The 23347-nt window shown below is 41.2% G+C and overlaps 1 protein-coding gene and 1 pseudogene across 5 annotated transcripts in view; one reads left to right on the forward strand and one right to left on the reverse strand.

Moving 5' to 3' along the window:
- LOC109443595 (monoacylglycerol lipase ABHD6) overlaps positions 1–23347 on the forward strand; it is a 67546-nt gene that overhangs the window by 18145 nt on the left and 26054 nt on the right. For 4 of the 5 annotated variants that reach the window (XM_019724150.3, XM_019724152.3, XM_074313176.2 and 1 more), the window contains 7 exons: positions 2382–2525; positions 13175–13331; positions 14726–14839; positions 16104–16236; positions 18924–19081; positions 22017–22071; positions 22278–22378. In XM_019724150.3, coding sequence (XP_019579709.1) covers positions 2407–2525; positions 13175–13331; positions 14726–14839; positions 16104–16236; positions 18924–19081; positions 22017–22071; positions 22278–22378 — 837 coding nt within the window. In that variant the 5' untranslated portion in view covers positions 2382–2406. Of the gene's footprint in view, positions 1–2381; positions 2526–13174; positions 13332–14725; positions 14840–16103; positions 16237–18923; positions 19082–22016; positions 22072–22277; positions 22383–23347 lie in introns of all 5 variants that reach the window. The other variant, XM_088798522.1, reaches the window with a different exon arrangement.
- Positions 12318–13160, reverse strand: LOC148758249 (histone H2A.Z pseudogene; annotated as a pseudogene).

Raw genomic sequence — 23347 nt, forward strand, 5'->3', positions numbered from 1 at the left:
TGTACCTATAGGTGACTCCTCTGGGGAGTTTTGTAATTACTGATAGAGGAAAAAAGTCTCTTACAAAATCATTTGGGAATGGTTGTCCCTAAAACAAACAGGATTGAGCCCATTGTGTAACTTTGTTTTTTATTCATTCATTTGCATTTTATTTGTGTCCTATGCTATTCTAGGCACTGAGGAAGAACATATATGATTGTTCCTTCCTTCCAGGAGCTCCGGTTCTGGAAGGAGAAACAGGCCCATGACTTAAGTGTGCTGGAAAAAGTGTTTACCGTGACTGAAAAACTGAGAGGACAGTTGAATCTGAAACATAGACAGTGCTTCTGCCTCTGAGAAGGTGGCAGCTTTCATTCCCGTAAACTCAGGACTGTACCCAGATAAAGTGTATGTGAATAACTGAAAAGAACCATTTAACCCTCCTGTACATTGCATCTGTCTCTCCTAGACAGTGAGGGACCTGTTACGCCAAACCTCTTCAAAGAGACAAGACATCTAAATGCAGCTGTCACATCTTCATGGAGAAATTAGGGATGATAAGTGTGGGTATTTAACAGCAAAGATTACAAAGATTGAGAAAAGGCCATTTGAAAAAAATTAGACAAAATGGAGTTTGGTGCAGAGGGAGGAGGTACAAGTCAGAAACCTGTTTTATAATCATGACTCCATCAGCTGAGTGACTGAGCAAGTTACTTAACCTCTCTGATTTCCTCAGCCTATAAAATAGAGGATAAAACACCCCTTGCCTGTTTGACAGGGTTGGTGTGCTCTTATCAATGGTTGGCAAATTATAGCCCATAGACCAAATTCATCCTGCAGCCTATTTTATTAAAATAAAGTTTTATTGGAATGCAGTCATGCCCATTCGTTGCATGTTGTGTATGGTTGCTTTCTCACTACAATGGCAGATCGAGTCATTGCGACGGAAACCCTGTGGCCCACAATGCTAAAATATTTACCATCTGGCCCTTTACCGACCCCTGCTTTCAGTGGTTGTGAAAAAATGCTGTGCCATTATGAATTCATTAGGAAATTGACATACATATCAGTTGATGGAGGTATATGGCAAAGATCCCTCCATTTCACAGGAAATATAGGGAAGGCCATGATTTGCTAGATATTAATACTCTTTCTTGAAGAAGTCTCTCTTTTTTATATTTGGTGAAATGCATACTTGACACACGTGGCTGAGAATCCTCAAGTGGCAAAGGGCCACATGGCCTACAGTTCTGGCAGGTGTTGTTTTCTCTATTGGGGAAGATGATGGGACTTGAAATATTTTTTCTTCCATGAAAAAAATGAACCATGTTGTGAGCTCATGAGACAGGAGTGGTTGGGGCTTCTGATTGAACCCTGATTTCTAGGGTACCTAGAAATGGGTCAGGCCCTGGTCAGGGTGCTGGGGACACAGTCCCTGCCCTCCTGGAATGCACATTCTCTTCTTCAGATGACACACCGTCAAGTCTTCAGGAAGACATCAGAAAGTACACTGAAAACTCTGCTGTTTTGATTTGTTCTCTCCTTTTTAATGCTTATTATTTATTTTTTGAATAGGCTATACCTATACATGATAAATAACCAAAATGTTTTAAAAGGTAGACCATGAAAAACAAGTCTCCCTTCTAGCCCTGACACCCAGCTATCTAGTTCCCCAACTTAGATGCAACCACAGTTACTGGTGTCGTATACAGCATTCAGTGATACTCTGTGTGTATATAAGCATTCACGTGTACATGTATATTTTTTCCTTTTCTTTCTTTAAGGTCCTCTGTCCTCCCTAACTTTTAATTTTTAAAAATTGCTATAGATATTTTTAAACCTGAAGAACCTACAGAAAAGTTGAAGATTACCATGTAACCTTCACCTATATTCACCAATGGTTAACGTTTCACCATATTTGCTTTATTTCTCTCTCCTCTCTGCCAACCAACCAACACACACACACACTGTTTTTTTCTCTCCTCAACTTTTAAAAGTGAGTAGCAGATATCACTATACTTTACCTCTTAATACTTCAACAGACATCTCCTAAGAGCAAGCACATTCTCCTACCTGCAAAGGTAACTACGACTTCACCATCACACTCAAGAATTGAGTATCGTTATCACTGATACAATCATATTATCTAATATCCGGTCCATACTCAGATTTCCCCAATTGTTCTAACAACTTCCTTTATAGCTTAAAATAGAAGCCAGGGTCCTCTCAATGATTCTTCATTACGTGTAGTTGTCAGGCCTGTTTAGTTTTTTGAGCAATTGCCTGCTTTTGTTTCCTCCTTATCTTTATCCTCATTCTGGGTTCTGCACTTTTCTTTTCCCTTTTGCTCCTTTTCTCCTGAGACAGAGTTTCAATACTGTCGCTCTCTTCATCCCCTGCAGGTGCCCGCCAGCCTTAAAGAGCAGAATGGACCTGGACGTGGTTAACATGTTTGTGATTGCAGGCGGGACGCTGGCCATCCCCATCCTGGCGTTTGTAGCCTCGTTTCTCCTGTGGCCTTCAGCGCTGATAAAAATCTATTATTGGTGAGTTAATTTTATAATTACAATTTCCAAGGGCGTCATATTATAATAGTGTCATCTTCTCTGCTTGTCCTTTTGGATGTTGTTGTTCAACATTTTATCATGAAATATTTGAAACATATGGAAAAGTTGAAAGACATCCTGTTTTGAATTTTGGGGGTGTTCTTGAAGAATTGGTCGTAGCTTCTCACCAGGTAAATCCTTTTAGGTTTCTGTTAGTGTCTTTGCCCAGGAGGCCACTCTCACTCCCAGAGTCACTGACTCTTCTTTAAGCAAGGATTGTGCACGTTATATGGAGATTCCTTATAGTTTTCTTGGTCATTGGATTCTGAGCCAGTGATGCTCTGACAGGTGCAGGGATGTGTACTAATAAATGAATTAGAAAGAGCAGGACCGGGGAGATGGCATGGGTAGGACAGAATGGTTTTAGATCTGTGCTAAAAGCATTCATTACTAAAGTAACAAAAAGAAAAAGATGTTTCCAATCCTTCTGTCATTCTTGTACCACCTTTATCATGCTTGCCCTATCTGCATACCACCTCTACTTTCATATTTTCTCTAGAGTGAGTTACTTGTTTTTGGTAGCCTAAATCAATTTATTTTAAGAGTAATATAAATATCATTATCTTAAGTGGAAATCTTGCCATACTTACCATAAATAGTAAATTAACATAAAGAAACAAACATACATAAGTGCCATTCAAACAATTGTAGCCTAGATATTGCTACCTACCAAAGACTCTGTGTCTCTTTTCTCTTAGTTCCAAAATCTAAGAGAGGAGTGAAAGATGTCGCAGCCCTGAACACAGCCTTTCTCCTCAATGGAATCAGAAGGTTAACAGTTGAAAAGGGAGTTACTTCCTCAGGAGGCTTCAATGACTTTTCATGCCACCGTCCATTTACCAAATCAGATCACCCTTCCCACCCCCGTGCTGTGCATCCACTGGTGAAGGAAACACAGAAGGTTCCTCCTTGTGCCCTAGGGAAGCACATGGAGATTTCACTAGGACTTCGGGAAGTTAGAGCTACCTCCAGTGCACAGAAAGACAAATGCAAGGAGGTTGCACTTGTGCCCTTTAACTGCCCTCCTTTCTGGCTCCCTTTTGTTTCATTAGAGTGTGGAATTTTCCACCTGCCAGCCAGTCTCTGATCCTTGAAAAGAAGCTAATTGAACAGAAGGGAGCTTTTCTTCTGTCGCTCTCGCTGGGGAGGTGGTGACCCCTTCAGAGGCTCACTCGGGACTCACCTCTGCATTGATGAAGCTGAGACTCCAGCTGTTTAAATGCTGTTGTCCTGGCAGTGCTGGCAGCAGGAGTGCTTTGGGGCCAAGACTCCCATGTAGCCTTACATGGAGAGGCCAGAGTTGTGTGCCCCTCGTGTCCCTGCAGAGGCACAGTGGGCCTCTACACACAAATGCCATTTTTTTTTAAACCAAATCAAACTGAAGCAGAGAATGCACTTCAGTGATGTAGCCCGTAACCATGGATATGGCTGCATACAGAAGTGGGATTATATAAAGGCTAATTCCATCCAGCGCATGCAGAAACCAGCCCCCGTGCTATGCAGTCCTCCAACCCCCGGTTCCTTGAGCCATCAGAAGGCTTTCAGAGTCAGTGTCAGAATAATTTTGATACTTGATTTTCAAAGAGAAAAAAGAACTTCATAGTAAATAATTCACTTTATTATTGAGTTAAAATTCACATAACATAAAATTCACCCTTTTAAAGTGTATAATTCAGTGTTTTTAAATATATTTACAGTGTTGTACAGCTATTCCCGTCATCTAATTCCAGAGCATTTCCATCTCCCCCAAAGGAACCCCCATACCTGTTAGCTGTCATTCCCAGCTTCCCCCTCCCTCATTGTCTGGCAACTAGTGACTATGTTTTATCTCTTTGGATTTGCCTAGTGTGGACATTTCATATAAATAAGATCATACAATTTGTGGTAGCATGTATCAGTACTTCATTCATTGTTGTGGCTGAATGATAGCCCATTCTATAGTTATATCATATTTTATTTGTCCAAATGATTGTTTCCATTTGGGGCCACTATATGTAATGCTACAGAGCAAGTAAGTCACTTTTATTAATAAATAATACCACCAACAACCAGAGGCCCCACAGAGCAGAGCTGTCCCTTCTTGTCAGTATAGAAGCATGTGCTCTCAAAGCCTGCCCATGTCTGTCACTCAGCTCAGAGCTATGGCTGCAGGACAAACACAATGCTCTTTATTTTGTGAACTTGGGCGCACAGGCCAAGAAGAAAGCCTGCTGGTTGGGGAGGATGAAGATCCTAGAAAACCTTTTGGATCATGCCAGGTAGCATCATGCCAGGGGGACTGCGACGATAGTAATAGAACCATGATGCCATTGCAGATGTCGCTGGAATCCTGTGAGTGGCTTCCCCCAGCACACCCCACCCCACCGAAATGCACTGCCTAGTTCCTTCCAATTGCCTCACTGCAAGTGACATTTACACAGGGGTTGTCATAGGATGAGCAGCTTTGCCATGAGTCACTATGTCCCTTTACCATCCCTAATTTGCTCAGCTGCCCATAGTGCCCACCAGTGGGGTCGCCCTGCAGACCTGGGTTGGTCAGGTTAATTTTTAGGATTGCTCCGTGCACAGAAACGGCAGGCATTAGGGGGAGCTGAGCATCCCAAACACCCCCGCTGCCCTGCCATATGAGCATGAGAGTGTGGTGAAATCATCACATCACGCACCTGCCTGGACTTCCCTGTGAGGTCTTCTGAGCACCGCGGGGAACAGGACCAGAGATCCCCGGGAGGCTGGTCATCAGAGCAGCTCTCTCTAGGTCTCTGTGTCCCTGGCATGGCCAACCCATGTCTACAGTGATTGTGGACTATGCTCGCTCCTGCATGAGGTACCAAACGCTTCACTGTGATTCAACAGAGCCATAACCAGAGATGCCGGGGCCGTGGTGGGTGGCATCAGAGGCAGCTCCGATTTTCATTGTGTAAATTATCAGGACTGTTCATGGAATGAAAAAGACTGAGAGTTTTAAAAATTTTGGTTTTCCCAAAGGAACTCAGTGGTGAAATCAACGTAAGAAATCATAAGAGAGAAAAAGGAATAACAATTGGAAAAGAAGAAAACTGACATTGTTCGCAGAGGACATGACTATGTACCTAGACAGTCCAAAAGACTCTATAGACAATTTGTTAGAATTAATAAGTGAATTTGGCAAGACTGTTAAATACAAGATAAACAAAAATCGGTTATATTCCTATATAACAGCAACAAATACAAAATGAAAAAAAAATTTAATGATACCATTTGACCATAGTATCAACAAATATAAGATACCTAAGATTAAAGAACAATATAGAAGGCCTCTATACAGAAAACTACAAAGTATTAGAGAAATTTTGAAAGATCCAAATTAATGGAGAGATAGACAATACTCGTGCATTGAAAGACTTTCTATCAGAGAGAGGTCAGGTTTCTCCACAATGATCTACTGACTCAGTGTATACCCATTTAAAATACCAGCAGATATTTTTTTATGGAACATAATAAACTTATTTTTAAATGTATAAGGAAAAGCAAAGAGCCAATTAAGCAAAACCATCTTGAAGGAGAATAATGCTAGGTGATTTTCACTACCAGCCATCAAGACTAAAATTGTAAAGCAACTGTAAATCAAGAAAGAGTGAAATTGGCACAAAGAAGAACAGATAAACCAATGGGACAAGAGCGTCCAGTAAGACTTACACATAGATGAGTCAGTCTTTTGAATTATGACAAAGGTAGCACTGCTCTGCTGCGGAGGAAGGGAACTGAGTCACTTAGATATTCATCTGGATAAAAAGTTAATCTTGACCCCTTTGGCAGGCAGAATTCCTAAAATAGCCCCACAAAGATTTAGCTCTCTAATCCCCAGAACCTGTGAATACGATGAAATAGCACTCCCCTGGTTATATGATATACAGTTGACCAAAAGAAGGAGAGATTATCTAAATAGGCCTGATCTAATAATCAGTTAGACCTTAAAAGTGGAGGGGCTTCCAAGCATGAGAAGGACTCAGTGCTGTTGCTAGTTTGAAGTTGGAGAGGGCCACGTGACAAAGAATGTTCTAGGAGCAGAGAGCCCCTGGCTGACAACCAGCGACCTCAGTCCCAAACCATAAGGAACTGAATTCTTTTTAAAACCTGAATGAGCTTACAAGATGATTTTTTTTCCCCCTAGAGCTTCTAGATAGCTCGCTGGTGCCTTGATTTCAACCTTGTGATACCTTAAGGAGAGGACCCAGCTGAGCTCATCAGAATTGTGAACTAATAAATGGGTGTTGTTTTAAGCCGCTAAGCTTATGATAATTTGTAACTCAGCCATAGAAAAGAATGCAGCTTCATCTGCAGCCTCATACCACACACAAAAATTGAATCCAGGTGGATTGTAGATCTAAATGTGAAAGATGAAATGATCAAACTTTTAGAAGGAAACATAGAAAAACTCCGTAAGAAAGCTTATCCTGATGGCCAATATGAAATGGTGCTCAACTTCATTGGCCATAAGGGAAATTCAAATTAAAAGCACAATGAGATGCCATTACACACCCAACGGAATGGCTAAAATGAAAAAGGCTGACTGACGATTCCAAGTATTGGCAAGGATGTTGTATTAACTTCCTGTGGCTGCTGTAACAAATTACCACAAACTGGGGGACTTAAAAACAACAGAAATTTATTCTAGAAAACCTAAATCAAGGCATTGGCAAGGTTGGTTCCTTCTGGAGGCTCTGAGGAAGAATCTGTTCAATGCCTCTTCCCTAGCTTCTGTTGGTTGCCAGCAATCCTTGGCAATTCTTGATTTGAAATTGCATCACTTCAATCTCTGCCTCTGTCTTCACATGGTGTTCTTCCTTCAGTGTGTTTCTGTGTCCTGATTTCACTCTTCTTGTAAGGACAAGAGTCATACTGGATTTGGGGCCAACCCTAATCCATTATAACCTCAACTGAACTTGATTACACCTTGATTACACCATATTTCCAAATAGGGTCACATTTATGGGTTCCAGGTAGACAATGAATTGGGGGGGTTGGTGTTACTGTTCAACCTGGTACAGATGTGGAGCAACTAGAATCTGGTGTATTGTTGATGAGAGTATAAATTGGTTTATCCACTGGAAAACTATTTGATAAAATGACCCACTAATTTCACCCAACAGAAATGAGTATATATGTTGATGAAAAAACATATACAAGAATGTTCCATAGCAGCTTCGTTCATAATACCTCCAAACTTGAAACACCCAACTGTCCATTAATACTCTACTAGATAAATAAACAGAGGTATAGCCATGCAATTATTCATACAATGGAATACTATACAGCTATGAAAAGTAAAGAAATAGGGCTATATTATAGCCCTATATTTAGCCCAATATGAATGATCCTCACAAACATAATATTGAGTGAAAGGAGACAGATATGAACAAATACTTATTGTTTGATGAAGTTCTGAAACAGATTAAATGCTCCTGGAGAGATGAAAGTGGGGTAGTGCTCACCTTTAGGGAGTAGTAATGGGGAGAGACATGAGGTAGGCCCCTGGGATGCTGACCATATTCTAGATCCTGATCTGGGTGGCAGATACTTGGGTTCATTCACTTTGTACAAATCCATCAGGCTATACACTTACAATTTGTGTGCTTTTCTGTATAACTTATACTTCAATTAAAAGTTTCTCTTAAAAAAAATAACAGTAAAGGATGTGGAGGAATTGAACCCCTGGCATACTCTAGTAGGAATGTAAAATGGTGCAGCTGCTTTGGAACGGTCTGGCAGTTCCTCAAAAGGTTAAAAAAAAAAGTGAGCTACTAAGTGATCCTGCAGTTCCACTCCTAGGTATTAACCCAAGAGAACTGAAAGCATATGTCCACATAAAAACATGTACGTGAATGTTCGTAGTGGCAGTTTTCACAATAGCCACAAAGTAGAGATAATCCATGTCCATCAACTGATGAATACATAGAAAAAATGGGGCATTTTCATACAATGTGATATTATTTAGCCTTAGAAAGGAATGAAGTACTGATACATTCTATAATATGGATGTATGACTCTACTTATACAAGGTACCTATGAGACAGGTTAGCTAGCATGTCCCTAGGTAGACAGGGAGGTCCCTGGTGGAATAAACAAAGACAGCGTATGGTAAAACTCCAGGTTTTGAAATCACTCCTTTCTCCAGAACAAAATGTAACAATGCCTTGAGGTTAATCATAAAATTCCTTTTGGCCTGATAAATGAAGCAGATCTGATAGATAAGAGTGGGTTACTTTGCTAATTCCTTCAGGATGGGCAAGCAGAACAAACCTGGTAGACGAATTTCATTAGAAGGAGCCAGTTCCCTTCTTCAAACATCTCCCCTTCCCCAAATAGGCAAGGGAAGAGCTTTTGCTTCAGTCACGGGGACACCTCCATTCAGCACCCCCTTCCGCTCGGGAGCTCTGACCCTTTGCTTTCAATAACCTATCATCTTTTTAAAACTCTTTGCCTCTCCTGGGTCCGTGTTTCCATTCTTTGGTCTCACGAGACACGATCCCAGCACTCACTCACTCATTCACTCACTCCAAAGTGCCCTACATCATTTGGAGACTCACAGAGACATATTCCTCCTTCACCTAGACTGGGCAAACTCATAGAAACAGAAATTAGAATACAGATTACGAGGGGCTAAGGGCAGGGAAAGAGTGGAGTTATTGTTTAATACGAGTTGATACATAACTTTTATTTGGGATGATGAAAAGTTCTATAAATGAATAGTGGTGATGGTTGATGTACAACATTTTGAATGTACTTAATTCCACTAAATTGTGCACTTAAAGTGAAATTGGTAAGTTTTATGTTATCTGGATTTTACCATGGGGGAGAAAGAAAAGAAATATATAAGTACTTTTTTCAGAAGTTCCTGTAAACAAGCAAAGGAAACACTTGTAAAACAAAGGGTCTGGACCCTGGGAGCCTTTCTCAAAGAGGAACCCCATGGAGGCTTCTTTTTTGGGCTTCAGTGACGTCTGTCCCTGAAACAGGAGCAGTTTGGCTTTTGTACCAAGATTGTTTGTCTGTAAAAGATCTTGCTCCTGAGACATGTGTGCATCCCAGCTTAATTCGTCTCTGTTTCTGTTCCGTCGGCTTACAGCTATTTCTAATCTCCGCCTTTGTAATAGTTATGAGCTAGAGGTAATTTATTCTCTATTATCCTTAAACCAAAGAAGCTGGGTTTATTTGTTTGTTTGTTTGTTTCCATAATTTTTTAACTGAGCTGGTAGCTTAAGGAGTCTTCTTTTCACTCTCTCATTGAGAGGATCATTTGAAATTACTGAAAATATTGGTTCTCCAATCCTTGTTTCCAAAGCCTAGGTAAAGTTTTCCATTGGATGTACTGATTAAATAATTAGTGCCAAAGAGCTCCACCTGGTAACGAAGACGCCCTCAATTCCTGAGCCTGGTCCGCAGGCTGTTTGTCTCGCCCCTTCACTCTGGATTCCAGTCATGCTTGGTTATCCTCCATGCCCTGGCCTCTGCTGTGCACACCTTCTGGCTCACCTTTCTGCATTGTCTCCAGCTAATAGGTGTGGTGTATCCAGGTGCCTATTCAAACCTCACTTTTTCTATGAGGTCCTTCCAGCTCTTCCTTGATCTCGTACTGTATTTTATGGTAGAGTTGTAGAGAATTTGAAGATTATAAAAAGGCAACGCAGAGAAAATATAAATTACCCATGACCCCTCAAATCATTTTCTTCACTGCCTCTTTTGTTCTCACCACTTCTCTTTCCCCCACCTCATCTGTATATATTTTTTAAAAGTTTTAACAGAATTGGAATCAGTAGTATTAAAAAATTGGGTCCTATGTTTTCATATGATACCATGTCATAAACATTTTCCAGTGTTATTGAATATTCTTTGAAGATCTCATTTTTAATAATAGCAAATATTACATTGTTTGGATACATTATAATTTGTGTCATACATTTTCTGTTTATGGACATTAGGTTAATGCTAATTTTTTTTTTCTTTTCTATTTGAAATAACCCTGTCTTGGACATCTTCAGAAGTGTTTTTTTTAAAAAGATTTCTGCTTATTTTCTTTGGACAGATTATTCCTGGAAGTATAATTATTGGGTCAAAAGGCATGAGGTTGTTAAATTTGCCTGATGCTTAGTTCCACACTGCTCTCTAGAAAGGCTGAATATTATCATTGTTTTTATAAAGGCATTTTTTCCAATTTAGAAATCCATTAGAAAGGTATATCTTTGCTTTAATTTTTAGTGAAATTGGACATGTTTCCTATGTTTCCTAATCATTAATATCTCTTCTACCCTGGGTAATCTTTTCATTTATTTTGCCCAGTGTTGAATTGGAGCCTTAGTGTGGTTCTTATCATTTTGTAAGCTTTTATATATTAAGGTTGTCAATCTGTGCCTGTCATATTTGTTGCAATTTTTCTCCCAGTTTTCCTTTGAATTGGCAAGTGATATATTTTGAAGGATAGAATCTTTTTTATATAATACTAATTATCATTTATTGAATACTTGCCATGTGCTGGGCATCGAGTAAAATTCTGTCTGTGGGTGGTGGCCGGTTAGCTCAGTTGGTTAGAGCACGGTGCTTGCTTGTAGCACTAAGGTTGCCGGTTCGATCCCCACATGGGCCACTATGAACTGCGCCCTCCTTAAAAAAAAAAAAAAATGTGTATGTGGATTATCTCATTTAATCTTTACCATTATCCCCACATTATAGATGGGAAAATTGAGGGTCAAGATCATATAATCAATAAATAAAAATGAGCTGGGATATGAATGAATGAATGAACAAATGTATGCTATAGTGCATGAATGATTTAGAATTTTGAAATATGCTTGCTTTGTCATAAGAGTTTCAGGCTAGCCAATTTTATTGTATTTTTAATGTTTTGAATAGTCAATGCATTCACTGAAAAAGTATTAAAAGAAATGAGATAAAAGCTCCCTCCCACCGCTGTTCCCTCTCCACCTACTTCTCACTATATACCCACCTCCACTCCAGATACCTATCTTAATAGCATCTCATATATGCTCCCCTGCTTTTTGTATGTAGATCCAAACAAACATGAATATATATCCTCATCTCCCCTCCCTTTGTTTTACATAAAGGGTTAAAACCAGTCAATTTAGGCTATTTGCTTTTGCAAGACGGCTACCTGTTTGGTGCAAAGTATACCACAAAGTGAATCTCTGATTGAGTTAATTATCTTTCGTCTTGGAGAGATTCTTCATGCAGTTCAATTTGTTTAGATGGTAATTTCGTATTGAAATCAATTTCAGGCCAAACTCCAGCACTGCCAAGTCTTATGTAACCAGCAGAATCTGAGTTTTCAGTGAGCTGCCATATGTTGTAAGGAATAAAACCAGAGGACCAATGCCGATAGTTCTTAAGAGATAAGTTCTCATTCTCAAAATCCCTAGAAAATAAAATACATATTTTGCGGGGAGGGGTGGGATATGATTTATTGTCTTTATCCACTGGAGTGGAAATAATGTCTGCACAAAACCAAATGTTTGTTACTATAACGTCTGCATCACAATTAAAATCTAAACTGTTTTTTAAAAAAAAAACAGTCAACTCCATCAAAATCCACTACATCAGAGTCAATACCTTCTTTAAAGCCACAGTACAACTTAAATATGGTTCAGACTCAAATGCAGAAATTTGATTGGTTAGAAAGGTAATTAAACCTCCAGCTTGCTCAAATAGATTTACACATAGATAACATTGTGTGTTTTACAGATCCAGTCCAGTAGAATCACCAACATTGGACAGCTGTTAGAGTATTGAGAGTCCTGAGAGCATAAAGAATGCAAGCATCCTTTAGACAGTTTTCTGTTGTCCTTTCTTCCCAATCAAAGATTTGTGGGTGTGTGGAATGACGCCACCAGCAGCAACTGCAGCCTTGATGAGAGTCCAATTCTCATCTCCATGAATAGCAAGTTGCAAGTGACGCAGGGTAATATGCTTTACCTTTAAGTTTCTTGATGCTTTTCCTGCCAGTTAAAGTACTTCTGCAGAGGGGTACTTATTTCAGAATGACTGTGCTGTACACAGCTGCCATCGTGCCTACACTTCCCATGATTTCAGGTGTGGATTTCAGGCTGACTCTCTGAGAGGGAAACCACCTTTGTCCTGGCCTCTCCAGAGTCCTTCCCACCCTCACCACCAGCCATTTGGAATTCTGCTGAAGCTCAGACAATCAAGGCAGAGATAGGGCTAGTCAGACACCCAGTGAGATTGCACCACCCACTCCTCCTTTGCACTGCCATTCAAACTACTAGAAATATGTATTAACGAACAGTTATTACGTGTCATGCTTCTTAAGAAAACACCGCTTAACCCCATCCTAGTTAGAGTGCTTCTGTTGTAACATAACATATCAGAATATTCATTTTAAGGTACTTTCTGGCCCCGTTTCACTTAGTGCTCCTTGAGGGTGGAGCTGTGGCAATTCCAGAGTAGAGACGTGGAAGACGAGGGCCAGGAGAAGTGTTGGTCTGACCTCGAAATAAGACTATAGAAAGGACCTGTGCCCCTTTCAAAGCTACTTCTCTGGAGCTTGCTGATGTTGTTTTGCCTGTGTTTTTCCTTCCCAGGTACTGGCGGAGGGCTTTGGGTATGCAGGTCCGCTACGTTCGCCATGAAGACTATCAGTTCTGCTATTCCTTCCGTGGCAGGCCTGGGCACAAACCTTCCATCCTCATGCTCCACGGCTTCTCTGCGCACAAGGATATGTGGCTCACCTTGGTCAAGGTGCAGTTCTAGAGTCTTCTCTCTCAAGACGATGTCATTCAGTAAAGAAAAGGGTTTGCACTTGGGCATATGGTCATCTGCAATGGTAGAGAACAAAGGGAACCCAGACCTGTGGCTCAAATCATTTTAAAGCTAATGTGATATATGACTCAAATCCTCTTATCAGACAAAATTTATTGAGTTGAATGGTATTTGTAAAGTCTGTACCTTATGAATCATTTCACCTTATGAATATTTCATAGGAAAGGTTTCACTCAGCTTCATCTCAGAACTGTCATTATCAAGATCAGGCTTTTAAAAAGAATCACTTGTTCTTTTATACTCCAAGTTTCTCCTCTTCCTTCCCCTCCCTTTTGCCTCCTTCCTCTTCCCCCCTCCCCTCCTTTCCTTCTTTTTCTGTTTTTTTTTTTCTTTATTTTTTTTTTCCTTAGCCATTTAGATAAAAGGTCTTGATTTGGCAGTTTTCTGGGAGTTTTCCAAATCACTCACTTTCTGTCCTGGTTTACTTTGGTGTGGTAACTTGCTCTACTCAGTAAGTGACAGGCTGGTGAAGGTTGGGGCTGAGGGAGGTCTTGGGAGGGAAGCACCCCAGGCTCCCACCTCAACAAGACCATATCTGAATGATCTTATATATGATCTGTGCCAGAAGGAAAAGGCCCACACATCCTCCAGTTACTTATGTTTTCATTTCCGAAGTCTGCTGTGAGGACAGTCACCCTCATGCCTTCATGAACCTCCCACTTCCTGTCCCCACTTCCGATAAGCGTCTTTCGTATAACTGGGTATTTGTTTATTGATAACTGATGTCTCTCAGTTTCTTGGTTAACAGTGGCACATATTTAAAGGGAAGAAGGTGTGTTAGGATAATAACCACCCCAGGAGATAACCTTAATGCAAAGAAGAAAAAGTTTGAAACCAGAATTAGGGTGGTCAGCCATGGTTCCTGTGGAAAGCCTCGCTCCTGTTGGCTCTGAGGCTGACAAGAGCTCTGGGAAAACAGCGCCATCCCTTCTAGTTCCAAGTCAGTGGCTGAATGACTGGAGTAAGAATGGATAGCGTGGGGGAAAGGAGAAGGAGGGTAGTACCTGCTAATTGGTGTCAAGAAAGAAGGAGATTTAAGCCTGCTACCCTGACCTTTGTGCCCCTTTTCCAGTCCTCCTCCTACTCCCCTTCCATCCGTGTGTTAGTCTTTGGGGGCCTCTGCTCCCTATGAGGCCACTGGCAATGCTTATTCCCATCAGATGTTACTAGGGCAAAACTCTGATGGCCCAGGGCCATGCATCCCCAGGGATGGTTATCCAGGTGACTTGGTAAGTGGCTGCAGTCTCCCCAGAAAAGTGGGCAGGAATGTTCTGCATACCACATACTGACTCTCTGGGCCTGTGTGTCCTCAGTTCCTTCCAAAGAACCTGCACTTGGTCTGTGTGGACATGCCAGGACATGAGGGCACCACCCGCTCTTCCCTGGATGACCTGTCCATCGACGGGCAAGTCAAGAGGATACACCAGGTAAGCAGGAGGTTCCACCAGAAATTGCCCAGACTTGGTCTTGCCCACCATCGCATGCCCAAGCCTGGAGAGCAGGCAGGGGAGTTCCATACTGACTCTTAACCAGTCTCCAAGGCATTCTGTTAAGTAAATGCAAACAAAATGGCAGTCCAATGGTATCCTTGTTCAGCTGTGGAGGGCCAGGACTTATTGCAGACTGTGCGCCTCTAAGCTTATTGATGTTATTTGTGAAGAAATATGACAATCTGGGCACTTTCTCAGCTCCTTGAAAAACGAGTGTAGTATTCCTCAAAACCATTTGCCTAGAGTCTGTTTTTCCGCTTACCAGCTACACAATGATAGCAATAGCCCTTCTGCCTAGTTGTGCAGGATGGGGAGATTGCCCTTTGCTTTTTGTGCTAGTTTAGCATCTATCTTTAGTCCCCCACTAGCTGGGCTTTCAAGGTCGTGGGGCTCATGGACCATTTCAGAATTTAATAGTCCGTAAGTTTCAAATTGACATTAGGTAGTTTCCCCAGATGAGGATGTTTATTTAATGTCTGTCCCCACTTCCCGCCCTTTAAACTATTTTGATGAGGTCAAGAACCTATCTCTTTGGCTCTTTGCTGTATCTCTAGCAATTGACCATAGTGTCTAGTACATAACAGATATCCAATTAATATTTTTCAGATGGTTGGTTAGATAAATGGATAGTTGGATGGATGGTTGGATAAATGGTTGGATGGTTGAATACACAGATGGATGGGTGGGTAGTTATATGAGTGGATGGTTGGATGGATGAGAAGGGCTTTAAATTGGGGCAAGAGTCAACAAACATGGCCTATGGGCTATATTTGGCCTACTGCCTACTTTTGTAAGCTACGTTTTATTGGAACACAGCCATGCTCATTCATTTATGTATTTTCAGCTGCTTTAGTACTATAATAGCAGAGTTGAGTAGTTGTCACTGTGATCATATGGCCCACAAAGCAGAAAATAGTTATTCTTAGGACGTTTATAGAAAAGTTTGTTGACGCATGAATTAGGGGAATCTTTTTTGGTTTTATACTCATGAATGACCCCTTAATCACTTGTGACAGGTAAAGGTAAGTACATGCCTGCCACGGGCTTTTCTGGATAACTGATCCCATAGAGTTTCAGACCCCCTTTCATCAATAGCCCTTGTCGTTTGTCCCTATAGACAGTAGAAGTTTTTTGCTCTGTAATCACTGTTGTCACTGTCTACAGCTATATAACCAAACCTCCTTCTCATTTCCCTTCCTAGTTTGTAGAATGCCTCAAGCTGAACAAAAAACCATTCCACTTGGTAGGTACCTCCATGGGCGGCAACGTGGCTGGGGTGTACGCTGCTTACTACCCATCAGATATCTGCAGCCTATCTCTCGTGTGCCCTGCTGGTAAGTGACCAGGCTGAAATACCTCCCTTAGTGACTTGAGCACAGCGGGGTCTGAATCTCTGAAGGGACAAGTGACCATGTCTGCTATGACTGTTTTTTAGAATCATCTTTTGATATGTACTTTAGAGATATACAATGCCTTAGTGATAAGTAACCAAACAAGGGTTGTCTAACCATAATCGTAACCACATTGACTTTTCATTTATAGAGCCAGCCTGTTCCATAGGGAATTTGGTAGTTAATTAAAATGTGTATAGTATTTTGCAGGACATAAATACTTTGAAATATAATGGCAATATTAAAATCCAACATTTACTGAGCTCTTTGAGCTAAGCTCTTTATATGAATTTAGTTGTCACCATAACCTTGTGAGGTGAAGGTACTATTGTTATGCCGCTCTTCTTTTCTGCTGAAAACTCAGAGATCTTTATTCATTACAAGATCTTTTTTAAAAATCAACAAACTTTAATTTCTCTGTTCTTATTTGTATATATGTCAACTTCAGCTATAACATGTCCCCAGAAATTATGATCTGAAATTGGATTTTTTAAATGTATTTTTCTTATACAAATCTTTAAACTTAGATTGATAATATGTTAGAGAGAAAAAAAATCTTAATTTTTCTCTTTCCTTCTCATTCCGTCTCCCTCTCTGTGGTACTTTACTGGAATATGATTTACGCATAGTAAAATGCCCTAATTCTAGGTGTACATCTCAGTGACTTTTTACATATGAAATTACTATCCAGATCAAGATAGTATGTCCATTTAATAGGTAGGAATATTGAGGCACAAATAAATTATAGAAGTGCCGGAGCCAGCATAGGAACTGATTCTAAGCTGTCTGGTTCTAGAACCCAAGCTATGGCTTTTTTGGAAGTCCTTTCATATTCGCTACCTCCTTTATCCACTAGAACCCAGTCTTGAGTCAAACATGTACACCTTGTATTGAAAGGTAACTAAATTGACCTTTAAAATCTTTCAGTCACTCTGAAAGTTAATAGTTTTCAGGCCTGTTAAGGACATTGAAATTGAAGGCAAGCTCCAAGGGGGTTTTCTTTTCTTCTCTTCCTAAGCACCATGTCTGAAATCAGTTTGTCTTTTAATAATAAAGTTTGAGAATCAGAGAAACAGCCCCTATGGAAGGTTATTCAATGTTAAATCGCTTATGGAAGGTTAGAGCTAACTGGCTTTTTCGAGTATATGTTCATTTGCTCAGAGTTTTACAGCTGGGTTTCAATTGGAAATTTAAAATTAAGTTAGTATGCGAAAATGAAAAGATAAACGTTTTACTTTGAAATAATTTTAAATTTACCGAAATGTTACAAAGATAGTTCAGAGTCCCATATACCCATCATCCAGTTTCCCCCTTGTTAACAACTCACATTACCACAGTGAACTTGTCACAACTAAGAAACCAACATTGCTACATTATTATTAACTAAACTCTGGGCTTTGTTCGGATTTCATTCGTTTTTCCACTAATGTCCTTTTTTTGTTCCAGGATCCAATCCAGGGTACCAACATGACATTTAATATAAGATTATTTTGAAAGTGAAAGGATCTAGATCATATAATTACCCTCATGGCATTGTGAAAGCCACGTGATACCCGTGTTAGTTTTAAAGGAGTTGCTGAATATAGGAGAGTTATAAAGCATGGATTTCTGCAGCGTAGTATTGATGCCACAGCCTTTCTTTCTAAAATCTAGTTCTTCGCCTATGTTAAACACCTGGAAATTTGCTCAGTGTTGGAAGTGAAAATTAGTTTTGCTCTCCTGTATGTGTCAGCTGTACGAACTGAGCCCTCTTGTGTCATGCTCTAGGACAGGGGTGTCCAAACTTTTTTCAATGTTTTTTACCAAGGGCCATATGCGGTAAAATACACAAACAGCCGGGCTACTCACTCGAGGTGAAGTACGTATTGCCTCACCTGGTTTATTTAAGTAAACTAAATATATTTTTGGAATTTGCTGCAGGCCAATTAAAAATGGGTTGCGGGCCGCAGTTGGCCCACGGGCTGCAGTTTGGACACCCCTGTTCTAGGGTATAGGAAATAATGGTCCATCTCCAAGCTTTTCAGTCTCAGCAGTCGCCTAATGCTATCCTAGAAGAAGGGAGATTGTACAGAGGGCAGTTACTGTCCCAACATGGGGTACTTGCTCTCACTGTGTTTTGTGTATCAACCCCAAATAAGAGATTATGAAGTGGGTCTGGGCCAAGAGGAGAAGCAGTCAGACCCTTCAGTCCTATGTTTTCTTCCAATCATGCATTTCATCAGATCTCTTCCCAATAATACAGATGTGAAAGGGGCTCAGGCAAGTTGTCTTCAAGACTAATGCTTCTTAAACTCTATCATACAGATAAATCTCCTGACAACTTGTTAAAGTACAGATTTTGATTCAAGAGACTTAGGGAGGGGCTGAGATTCTCTATTTCTTATGGGCTCCCAGTGCTGCTGGTCCATAGACCACAGTTTGAGTCACCAGTTCCTAAAATATCTTGAAGGATTTTTTTGTTTGTCTTCTAAGTATGGTTTTGAGCAAGGATGGCAGTACCAATTCAAAAGGAATCTGGTGAAAAGTACCTAAACTATAGTAGCTCTGGGGTACTAGAAGTTCTCCGTGTAAAATGGGGGTTGGTATGAAGGTAGATGTGTTGCCAAGCTATTTTGGTATGAATCCCACAGGCCTGCAATACTCAAGTGATAATCAATTCATACAACGGCTCAAAGAACTGCAGAACTCAGCCGCCATAGAGAAGATTCCCTTGATCCCATCCACCCCAGAAGAGATGAGTGAAATGCTTCAGCTTTGCTCCTACGTCCGCTTCAAGGTGCCCCAGCAGGTAATGTGATCCCAGCAGCAATACACCTGCCTCTGCCAGAGGCTCAGGCGCCAGGCCCAGCTCCCTTCATGCATTCCCTTCTTCTGTACTCTTCTATTTATTCCTTCAGTAAGTATCTGTCCTGTGCCTGTGCTACGTCAGGCACAGCGTGTGGGCACGGTGGAGAATAAATAAGACAGAACAGGATAGTGGGAAGGCAGACAATTAATAAGCAAACAAATACAAATTGTAATAAGTTTTCTAGAGGAAATGAAGGTGGTGCAGTGAATAAAAACAGGGAGGTAGTGGAAGATTTGATAAACCTCCCTAAGGGAACAGCACGTACAGAGGTGGAAAAAACAAAGGCAAATTCAAGATGCTGGAAGGAGGCCAGGGTGACTGGCGCCTAGAGGATGAGGGAGAGAATGGATTGAGATGAGGTTAGAAAGGAAGGCAGGGGCTAACTCAAAGAATCTCAACTTTTTTTTTTTTTAATCTCAGGACCACTTTACACTCTGAAAAATTATTGAGACCAAAGAGCTTTTATTTGTGGGGGTTATAATTATTGATATTTACCATATTAGGAATTAAAAGTCAGAAAAAATTAAGACACAAGAATATACAAGCACTCATTTCATTAGCCATCAGAGTGAGTATATTATCCCTCATTGTATAGGCTCTGAAAAACAGTATGCTTTTGAGCGAATGAAAGTGACAAAAAGGCAAGTCACATTTAGTATTACTATGAAAATAGTTTGACCTTATGGACTCCTAAGACCCACTTTGAGAACCACTAGGCCAGATCATGTAGGACCTTATAGGTTATGGGAAGGAGTCAGGTTTTTCTAAGCACAATAGGAGCATCCCTGAGAATTGTAGGGGAGCACAAACAGAAGCAGGAAAACCCATTAGGATGCTGTTACAGCTTGGAGATGATGGTGGTGTAGACTAGGGTGGTAGCAGTGGAGACGGGAGATGTGAAATGCTTTGGGAGGAAGAACGGACAGGACTTGCTGGCAAACTGGAAGTAAAGGATGACGGAAGGTGAAAAGTCACAGATGACTACTGGTACTTGAGTTGGATAAAGGTAGAATTTTATGAACAGGAGAAGGAGAGGAAGGGTGAGTTGAGGAGCTAAAAGCTCCATCTTGGGTGTGTTAAATACAACTTGCCTGTGAGGCCTCCAAGTGCAGCTGTCAAGTGGGCAGTGGGATCCACAAGTGCTGCTGAGGGAAGCCTGGTCTGGGGCTACACCGTGAGAGCCATCAGCCAATGGTGATATAAAGGTCGTGGGTCTGCATGAAGTCATCTAGGGATAGAGTGAAAAGCCAAGAGGAGAGTCCATGGCTGCGGCTCCATAACAGCAGATTATCTCCCTTTACTGTAGGAGCTGGACCCTGCCTCAGAATGGGGTAGATCTTCCTAGGAGTTTAGAGAATGGGCTCTATTCAGAAGTTGTGAACGTGACTCAGTTAATAGGTTTGGAAGCACCCAGAACCTGATTCTGTGGCATGTTCTATCCCTAAGATCGTCTTTTAGTTGTGAAGATGCACTGATCCCCTCCCGGCACCGATCTCTGCTCAGAATAGAGTGGCCTCTAACAGGGTTTTAGAAAATTACAAGTTTTGACTTGTCAGAGATGTGAAAACACCAGGAGAAAATAAATGGCAGCTCTAAAAGTCATTCCCTCCTGGGAGAGAAGGTGCACCCAAGCCCCCAGCCCACGGTGCCACATTGTGTTATGATTGTGTATTTGTTTTGCATTATGATTGTCTGTTCTAACCTCTGTAAAATCAGGGATTTTGTCTTAATTGACTGTTCTGTCCCCAGCCTTTGGCACAGTGCTTGCATGAAGTAGGTCCTAGGTATAAATTGGATGGATCAATGGATGCAAGGCTGCCTGGAGAATGCAGGGATGGAGAGTAAATGGGCTAGTGGGTGCGGGATAACTGGATACATGGGTAGACTTATGCTTAATATGATTCAGAGATGCAGGATGGATGGGTGGATAGGTGAGTGGAGCAGAGGTGGAGGTTGGATGGATGGATGCAAGATGGATATGATGCATGTGTGCAGAATAGATAGTAGAATGAAGAAAATGTCTGATGCTGAGTGCAATGCATTGGATAACTTGCCACTGGTCTCACCTCTGGACTTCCACTTCTAGTACTGATCAGATTCTAGTCATGCTCTAGAGAGTTGGTGAGTCCAAAGCAGTTATGGCTGGATTTCCCCTCTTTAATCTGTACACAGGACTCCTGAGAATGCATTTAAGAGGTTCAGACTGTTCCCAGGTAGCTGAGAAGAGTGACGGCTGCTAAAATAAACCCACGACCCTACCTCAAGAACCCTGAGGCGGGAGGAAAAGGAGAGTTGTGTCCCTTCTGGCTGCAGCACCTCTCTGGGTCAGTGCCCAAGAGATCTGGCCTGTCCACAGTTGCTGCAGCCTTCACAGCCCTCAGCATGGAAGGAAAAGACAATATCAAATAATAAACGAGGGACTCTGGAACCTTTCCCAATAGTTTATTTCTTCATTATTTAAGAGGCCCCTCATCCCCAACAGTTTAATTTTTTTAATGGACTTTGTTCTGCATTTGGATATTATTGAGCAATTACTTGATATTATTTTCCTCCCGATGGGGTTTTAAGATAAGCAGCGAGTTTCTCAAGATAAAGCGTCTGTGTGGCCGTCTCCAGTGTTTTTTACATACGGGGGGACCTTTGGCCTCACAGTATTACCCAAATTCCTTCCTAATTAAAAAGAAAAAAAAAAGCCTCTTATGAACCTAATTCCCAATTACATCGTATGCTACATCACGGGAACTCGGAGGACCAGGCCCTAAAACCTTGACAATGCCATGAATACCTGGACTTTATTTCCCTCGTTGTCCTAGAGCCACGAGGGACCTGAGGAAACGAATCTCTTGCTTTCTAACTTCGGCCTATTTATCCTTAGATCCTGCAAGGACTTGTCGACGTCCGCATCCCTCATAACAGCTTCTACCGAAAGCGTAAGTAGCCCTGCGTTAAGCTTTGTGCTGTGACGAGTGAAGCCTTATGGGTGGCTGGCTTCTATTGCTCCCATTTCTGGGTCTGTCTCCTTGAGCCCCTCAAGAAGGGAAGTGGCGCCTGGAGCTCCATGACTGTTCTTTCCTATACGGCGGTGCCCACGGGCACAGCCCAGCCTGCACTCACTTTGCCTTCCTTTTCTGAACAGTGTTTTTGGAAATCGCCAGTGAGAAGTCGCGGTATTCCCTTCATCAGAACATGGACAAGATCAAGGTCCCAACGCAGATCATCTGGGGGAAACAAGACCAGGTATGTCGTGGGTCTCTGGGGCCACCTATGCCAGTCACACCGGCCTCTGAGGAAAAGCAAGCGGCCATTTACAAAGGGAGCCTAGCCGACTGGTTTCTGATATCAGGACAAGGTGGAACATACCCAGGTCAGATGCCAGTGTTTATAGGAACGTTATTCTGTGAGTTGAGAGTACACTGGTCCTTTAAAATGCAAGGCAATCATACATCATCTTTACAAATTATTTTTATCAAAGCCACAGAGTCACATGGTACAAAAAACTTCAGAGAATACTAAAAGGTTTGTAATGAAAACATCCCAGATCCCAATTTCCAGTTCCTTGGGGTAACACTTACTGTCCTGTGTATACCTCTTAAATTTTCTAAGGCGGGGTTGGCAAACGTTTTCATCTGTAAAGGGCCAGATAGTAAAATTTTCGACATTGTTGGCCATGCAATCTGTTACAACCCTGCTGTTGTGCCAAAGCAGCCGAAGACGACATGCAAGCAAATGACATGGCAGAGTTCCAGTGAACCTTTATTGACAAAAACAGGCAGCGTGCCAGTGTTTGCCTACTCCTGTTGCATACATATGCATAGAGAAGTTCTAGCTGTACGTTTTCAAACATGCTAGATACATGGCTTTGCACCTTCGTATTTATAAAAAATATGTATCTCAGAAATCATTTCATACCAGCCCATACAGATCTACTCATTCTGTTTTTTAAAATATTTTATTTTGAAATAATTTCAAATTTACAGAAAAATTGTAAGAACAGTACAGAGTCCTCCTGTATATCCTTTATAAATTCATCAATTTTAACTGCTCACCCAGCCCCCTGCAATCACGATCTGTTTTTTGTTTCTATAGTTTTACATTTTCTAGAATTTTCATATAAATGGTATCATATAATGCATAGTCTTGTGTATCTAGCTTCTTTCACCCAAGCATGTTTTTGAGGTTCATCCATGTTGTTCCATATGTCAATTG

The sequence above is a fragment of the Rhinolophus sinicus genome, chromosome 5 (assembly GCF_057876585.1).
Source record: "Rhinolophus sinicus isolate RSI-liver-muscle chromosome 5, RSI-T2T, whole genome shotgun sequence".
Taxonomy (NCBI): Eukaryota; Metazoa; Chordata; class Mammalia; order Chiroptera; family Rhinolophidae; genus Rhinolophus; species Rhinolophus sinicus.